This window comes from Adiantum capillus-veneris, chromosome 19 (genome assembly GCF_014529385.1).
Source record: "Adiantum capillus-veneris isolate H3 chromosome 19, ASM1452938v2, whole genome shotgun sequence".
Lineage (NCBI taxonomy): Eukaryota > Viridiplantae > Streptophyta > Polypodiopsida > Polypodiales > Pteridaceae > Adiantum > Adiantum capillus-veneris.
Genome location: NC_140949.1, coordinates 9,072,249 through 9,079,686, shown reverse-complemented (window position 1 = coordinate 9,079,686; position 7,438 = coordinate 9,072,249). Strand labels below are relative to the sequence as shown.

The window sequence follows — 7,438 nt, the reverse complement described above, 5'->3', positions numbered from 1 at the left end:
TGCTTACAGTAGTAGAAAACAAAAACTGCAATATATACAAGGTTGTAAATACAGGCAGCAGAATATACAGGTTACATATTGATCCTGCTCAATACATTCGAAAGCCTGAAGACTATCGCATTTAAACGATTCAATTGTCCTTTGAATACTTAAACCTCCCTCCTGAACGACAAAATTTGTTCTTCCAATTTTGTGACTTGTATGTCAGCAACATTTACAGTATAATTCTCGACTGTGTTCTTAATGCCATGCATCGCTTCAAGCAGTTGCGAACGTAGTGATGGCTGAGCTGTTGTTTGGTCGCCAAGGAACTCCTTCAAAATGTGCACCAAAACATCCTCGATCCTATCAACCTGTGTATCTTCAACTTGTGTGAATGAGTCTTCCGGTTGTGTGACCTCTGATGCTACGAAGTGATCATGCTCTTGGTCATCCATCCTGTCTTTGCAAACATCAATATATTAGCACTATATTGATCCTTAGAAGAAAAAATAGGTACACAAGAAAATACAAACAACCAGAATTGTTAGACTAGGCAACTATTGTGACGCCAATTTCATGAACAAGTGGAATGTATTCGTCACCTACTTGTGAATCCTTCACGTATACATCCATCTCATTGTCATCAACAACGGGAACAGTTGGGCTGCTACACAAAGTTCCGATCAAAAAAGCTTTTGCTTGCTTAGTAATATTTGAAGAAACTCATCATCTTACCTTTCCCTATCTTTCCAGCGAGACAAAAACCAGTCTGACCGAGGATGCATTGTACTATATGTTTCATAGTTCACAAAAATGTTAACAATGTCCTGGTAAGTAGTTGTTGTCGGGTGAATCATGCATCTCCAAAGTGCCTTCATTTTGCCAAGCTCCATCCTGTTACGAAATAAGACATAGCTAAATAGATTTTTGAGTAGATAACTTAATGGAGGGAGATAGATTTCACACACAAGAGATTATAGAGTAGAGAGAGAGAGAGAGAGTACACACGATATACGTGGTTCACCCAATGTGGGCTACATCCACGGGAAAGCAGTCACTCAATGGCTTTAGCACTTCAAAAGAAGAAGTAGTTTACAAAGGGATTAAACCCTTTATAGAGCTCCCGCCTTGCTTCACTCTCACCACCTCACACTCACCTTGTTGCATCAACTTCACACTATGAAATGTGTGTAGAAATGGCCTCCTTTTATAGGCCAAAAGGGCTGCCCTCTCTTATGAGAGGCAGCCATGTGTAGCCGCCCTTGTGCGAATAAGTCCAAATCGGACCCTCCAATCCGCCCATGTGTGGCCGCCCTTGAGAAGACAAGTCCGCTTTTGAATCTGACCACCGGCCACCGGTCATTGACTTCCGACCACCAGCCACCGGCCATTGACTTCCGACCATCGGCCATCGGCCATTGACTACCGGCCACCGACCAACCGACCGGTTGTTTTTCGACCACTTTTTGGCCGCCGTCCGGCCATAATATTCCGACGAAAAGGAATATTCCGGCGAGAAAAAAGTGATTCTTGTCTGTGAAAATTTTGGTTTCCGGTGAGTGATTTTCCTTCACGCACGATGGCTTCTTCTCATAATGGGGGCCTTACAAATGTACGCTTTTAGAAAATTACAAGGGTAAATCAGGCTCCATACTTAACAATCTCCCACTTGGAGACTGATCTCCAAACCAAACCTGTGATTGCTTTCCATTCTGGCTTCTTATCCTTGAATGCCGATTGAAGATGAGCAAAAGCTCAACTTCTTCTTGTTGACCATCTTTGTAAACATGTCTGCAGGATTTTCACTTGTATGCACATTTCCTAGCTTTAGCTGTCCCTCTTCCAAAAGAGTGCGTATGAAGTGATATCTCACCTCAATGTGCTTTGTCCTTGAATGAAAGGCTGAGTTCTTCGCAAGATGGATAGCCCTTTGGCTATCACTGTACAAGACACAATTGTCTTGTTTGAATCCAAGCTCTTCTAAGAATCTGTGAAGCCACAGAATTTCTTTGCTTGCCTCCGTCATTGCTACATACTCTGCTTCCGTGGTAGAAAGTGAAACCACTTTCTGCAGCTTTGAAGCCCATCTTACTGATGTGCCTCCAACCATGAACACATAGCCAGTAGTGCTCCTTCGAGTATCTTTGTCACCTGCCATATCTGCATCAGCATACCCTTCTAGAAAAATATCAGTTCCTCCAAAATACAAAGCATTTGTTGTTGTCCCTTTTAGATACCTAAGTATCCACTTCACAGCTTGCCAATGCTCTTTACTTGGGTTGTCCATGAACCTACTCACAATTCCCACTGCATGTGCAATGCCTGGCCTTGTCCAGACCATAGCATACATTAGAGAACCTACCGCTGCAGCATATGGAACTTTAGACATATAGGCTAGCTCCTCTTGTGTCTTTGGACACATATCCTTCGTTAGTTTAAAATGACCAGCCAAAGGTGTAGAAATTGGTTTTGCATTTTGCATTGCAAACCTTTCTAGTACCTTCTTGATGTAATCTTCTTGAGATAGCTTTATTGTCTTCTTCGTCCTGTCCCTTGATATTTTCATACCAAGTATCCTCTTTGCAGCACCTAAATCTTTCATTGAAAAAGATTTGGACAGCTCCACTTTTAGGTCTTTGATGTCCTGCATGTTAGCACTTGCAATCAACATGTCATCAACATACAACATTAGGATGATGAATTTCCCATCTCCCAAATTCTTCGTGTAGACGCAGTGATCTGAATTGCATCTTGTGACTCCATGATCCAACATCCATCGATCAAACTTCAAGTACCATTGTCTTGATGCTTGATTTAAACCATACAAGCTCTTCTTTAATCTGCAAACCATTTTCTCCTTACCTTTTACTTCATACCCCTTTGGTTGAAGCATGTAGATTTCCTCCTCTAAGTCACCGTGACGGAATGCCGTATTTACATCCATTTGCTCGAGATTTAGATCATGAGCAGCCACAAGGCTTAAGACAAGCCTAATTGAGTTCATTTTTACAACAGGAGAAAATATTTCATTGAAGTCAATACCTTTCTTTTGAGAAAAACCTTTTACCACAAGCTTAGACTTGTACCTTTTCTTCCCACCTTCTTCTTCCTTCAGCTTGTACACCCATTTGTTTTCAAGTGCCCGCTTACCTTTAGGCAACTCAACCAACTCCCATGTTTGGTTGCGATGTAGTGAGTCCATCTCCACTTGCATGCTCTTCGTCCATTCTTCTTTGGATTCATGTTGCATAGCTTCTTCATATGATTCCGGCTCTCCAGAATCTGAGATCAAGAGATGGTTGAAGGAAGGAACAAACCTTTCTGGAGGTCTACTTGCTCTTGTAGATCTTCGGGGAATAGGTTGAGGCTCCTCATTTGGTTGACGTTGTTACACATTGTCACCGTTTGCAGTCCTTGAGTCTTCACCGTCCTCAAGCTCCATGTACTCATCACCTGTTTCTTTTGTTTGTTTTTTTTCCAAGTAATCTTTGTACATATTTTGTTCATTAAAAATTACATCCCTACTCCTTAAGATTTTACCATCTTCAGGATTCCATAGGCGATACCCAAAGTCACCTTCTCCATAGCCAATGAAGAAACACTTTTTGGACTTTGCATCTAGCTTTGATCTTAGGCTTCTATCTATGTGCATGAAAGCCTCACACCCAAAAACTTTGAGAAATGCATAATTCACCAGTTTACCTGTCCATGCCTCTTCTGGAACTCCCCCATCCAATGCCGTTGAGGGTGACCGGTTGATTAAGTACACAGACGTGCTTACAGCTTCTGCCCAAAGCTCAAGCAGTAGGCCTGCATGTAGCCGCATGCTTCGTGCTCGCTCCATGATTGTCCTGTTCATCCTTTCCAAAATCCCATTTTGTTGAGGTGTCATTGGGGTTGTCCTTTGCCTCCGAATGCCATTGCTAGCACAAAATCTTTCAAAATCTTGGCTGCAATATTCACCTCCATTGTCGGATCTGAGGCATTTAACCTTGGTTCTCCACAAAGGCTTTCCACCTTTGAAATATAGAAAATACATCGGATTTATTCTTCATGACATAAACCCATGTTTTTCTAGTCGCATCGTCTATGAATGTTACATAGTACAATGAGCCACCAAGTGATGGTGTACTTGTAGGACCCCAAACATTAGAATGAACCAACTCAAGTTTTTTATTTTTTCTTTCATTTCTTGATTTTTAAAATTTTACCCTCTTTTGTTTACCATAAACACAATCTTCACAGAACTCTAAGTCCACTTGTTTCAAACCTGGTAGAAGCTTCTTTGTTTGAAGGATTTGCATTCCTTTGGCACTCATATGCCGAAGTCGGTAGTGCCACACCGCACTGTCAACTTCTGTAGTTGCTGCACAAGCTGAAGGTTGCGTGCTATCAGTACACAAGTAAAGTGTACCGACTTTTTCTCCCTCGGCAACCACCAAAGATCCCTTTGAGATCTTCCACCGTTTGTTTCCGAATTCAATGTTGTGACCTTCATCGTCCAATTGTCCTGTAGAGATCAAATTTTTGCGAAGAGAAGGAACATGCCTAACATCTTTAAGCTTCCATTCATTTCCGTTAGCAGTTTTAACAGAAACTGTACCTTTGCCAACAATCTCACAAGCTTCATCATCTCCCAAGTATACATACCCAAAATTACCTTTGGTGTAGTCTTGGAAATGTTTCTTGTGTGGTGTCGCATGGAATGAAGCCCCAGAATCTACTATCCAGGAATTAGACACATTGTCTAATGAGAGAATTAGAGCATCTTGCTCTACTTTACCTGCCACATTGGCCTCCGATGTGGGCTTGTTGTCTTGAGACTCTGTCTCCTTCTTGTTCTTGGACCAGCAATCCTTCTTGACGTGGCCCTTCTTGCCGCAGTTCCAACATTCAAGAACTGACTTTGTGCGTGACTTGCTCCGCCTTGAGCGATCACGACCCTTTTGGTTTTTGAACCTCTCCTTAGGCCTTCCTCTTGTTTCCGCTGATAGTGTAGCACTTGATGATTCTCCCGTGCTTCTCCTTCGCATTTCCTCGCTTAGGAGAACACCCACAACATCATCAAACTTAAGAGTATTTATACCAGAGATAGAATTACTTACAGCCATCACAAGGCTGTCCCAACTATCCGGTAGAGATGATAGTATAAGGAGAGCTCGCACTTCGTCATCAAAATTGATTTTCACCGATCGAAGTTGACTTATGTTTGTGTTAAAGTCATTTAGGTGTTCTGCAACTGAACCATTCTCTGCCATCTTTAGATTGAACAAGCGCTTCATAAGAAATACCTTATTGGATGCCGATGGTTTCTCGTAGAAGTCGTCAAGTGACTTCATCAAGTCCTCCGTGGTCTTCATCTCCGAAACATTGAAGGCCACCGTTGACGCCAAGCTTAACCGGATTGTTCCCAGTGCCTTTCGATCAAGGACAATCCATGCTTCATCTGCCATTGTTGCGGGCTTCTTCGCAAGACCGCCTAGTGGCAAATAGAGGTCCTCCTGGTAGAGATAGTCTTCAATCTGCATCTTCCAATGTTGGTAGTTTTTGCCGTTGAACTTCTCAATCTTGAGCTTCCCTTCCTCCGCCATAACTCCCACTCACTTCAAGGAATCCTTTCCTTGAGATAATTTAGCTACGAGCAAACCTTGCTCTGATACCAGTTGTTAGGAAATAAGATGTAGCTAAATAGATTTTTGAGTAGATTACTTAATGGAGGGAGATAGATTTCACACACAAGAGATTATAGAGTAGAGAGAGAGAGAGAGTACACACGATATACGTGGTTCACCCAATGTGGACTACGTCCACGGGAAAGCAGCCAGTCAATGGCTTTAGCACTTCAAAAGAAGAAGTAGTTTACAAAGGGATTAAACCCTTGATAGAGCTCCCGCCTTGCTTCACTCTCACCACCTCACACTCACCAACTTCACACTATGAAATGTGTATAGAAATGGCCTCCTTTTATAGGCCAAAAGGGCTGCCCTCTCTTATGAGAGGCAGCCATGTGTAGCCGCCCTTGTGCGAATAAGTCCAAATCGGACCCTCCAATCCGCCCATGTGTGGCCGCCCTTGAGAAGACAAGTCCGCTTTTGAATTCGGCCACCGGCCAACGGCCATTGACTTCCGACCACCGGCCACCGGCCATTGACTTCCGACCACCGGCCATCGGCCATTGACTACCGGCCACCGACCAACCGACCGGTTGTTTTCCGACCACTTTCCGGCCGCCGTCCGTCCATAATATTCCGACGAAAAGGAATATTCCGGGGGAACGGGGGCCTCCGCCACCGAGGCCTCTAAAGTTGCCCCTGATCTTGTCCGTGAAAATTTTGGTTTCCGGTGAGTGATTTTCCTTTACGCACAATGCTTCTCCTCATAATGGGGGCCTTACAAATGTGCGCTTTTAGAAAATTACAAAGGTAAATCAGGCTCCATTCTTAACACATCCCTGGGCCTTGGTGTGGGTGTGGAGTTATCCATGATGAAGATGGGTAATATTGGCCACTCTTAATCATTTGATGCAGCGTTGACAAGAAATCATGGCCTATGGGGTGGCGCAACCTATACTTCCAAAACATCATTGCCCTATCGAAAATGTTCCCTGGTGTCAGGCAAACTTTGTTCTTCACCTCATCGGCACCATATAGACTATACAACTCTATGCCTCTATTCACATCGTCGACAGTAACATTATGCATGGCTTTTCGAAAATGTGGCTCATTGCTTTCCTTCAGGCAATACCCTATCATGCCTTCAAAGGTGTGCATCTTTCGTTGTTTCAATCCACGACATAACACCATCCCACCTGCAGGCAAACACTTATCCCTTCCCAAGTATGCCTTGACTTTCCTATTGACAGCAATAAGTGAAGTTGCCCATAGCCTAACAACCATTTGTAAGTGCAAGTGGAATAGTGCTCCTCCCCTCTCAACCGCACATAGCCCTGCCAAACTCTCATTTTCAAGAAACTGTTGCATCTCATGCAGCAAACCTACGTCTATATCCCCGCCACCTATTGAAATAGTAACGCTGACCTCCATTACCTTGCTAGTGGCCTTTGACAACGTGCCCTTACCATGTTCCACATCAACGGACTTGCATTTCTTCAGGACATTGCATCGCTGACAACTTGCTATAGCACGAGCTTCGGACTTTAGCCGGACCATCACGGACACATAGAAACAAGCAGTTCCAATAAAACAAAGACCTTATGCTCTCTCTACCTTGGCACTGTCTACCCTGCCACAACACAGTGAACATCTACAAAGCACGTACATATAAGCAGAACAAGAGCAAAACAGTATGTCGACTTACTTCAAGGGCATCTCCAGTTTGCTCGCGACCAGTGCGATTCTGTGAAAAACCACCTAGCGATTCTGCAAAAAATGTCCAGCCTCAAAACGTAAAAAATACTGCCAGGTGCGACCATGCCAGCTGTCCGCATCTCTGCCAA

At 43.6% G+C, this 7,438-nt stretch overlaps 1 protein-coding gene across 1 annotated transcript; it reads right to left on the bottom strand.

The window, feature by feature from the left end:
• Positions 1-531: 531 nt before the first annotated feature.
• On the bottom strand, positions 532-7,151 carry LOC147433534 (uncharacterized). Its single transcript, XM_086490110.1, has 3 exons — positions 7,061-7,151; positions 718-751; positions 532-646 (listed from the first exon to the last, which is right to left on the bottom strand). The coding sequence occupies exons 1-3, from the start codon at positions 7,149-7,151 to the stop codon at positions 532-534; spliced, it is 240 nt and encodes a 79-aa protein (XP_086346236.1).
• Positions 7,152-7,438: the final 287 nt, after the last annotated feature.

What these genes read in the sequence shown, in the direction of transcription:
- LOC147433534 (XM_086490110.1), bottom strand. Translation starts at nt 7,151, where the DNA reads ATGGTCCGGCTAAAGTCCGAAGCTCGTGCTATAGCAAGTTGTCAGCGA. An exon ending in GTCCGTTGATGTGGAACATG is followed by an intron (nt 752 to 7,060) that starts GTAAGGGCACGT and finishes ATCCTCGGTCAG; the next exon opens with ACTGGTTTTTGTCTCGCTGG. An exon ending in CGCTGGAAAGATAGGGAAAG is followed by an intron (nt 647 to 717) that starts GTAAGATGATGA and finishes TTTGTGTAGCAG; the next exon opens with CCCAACTGTTCCCGTTGTTG.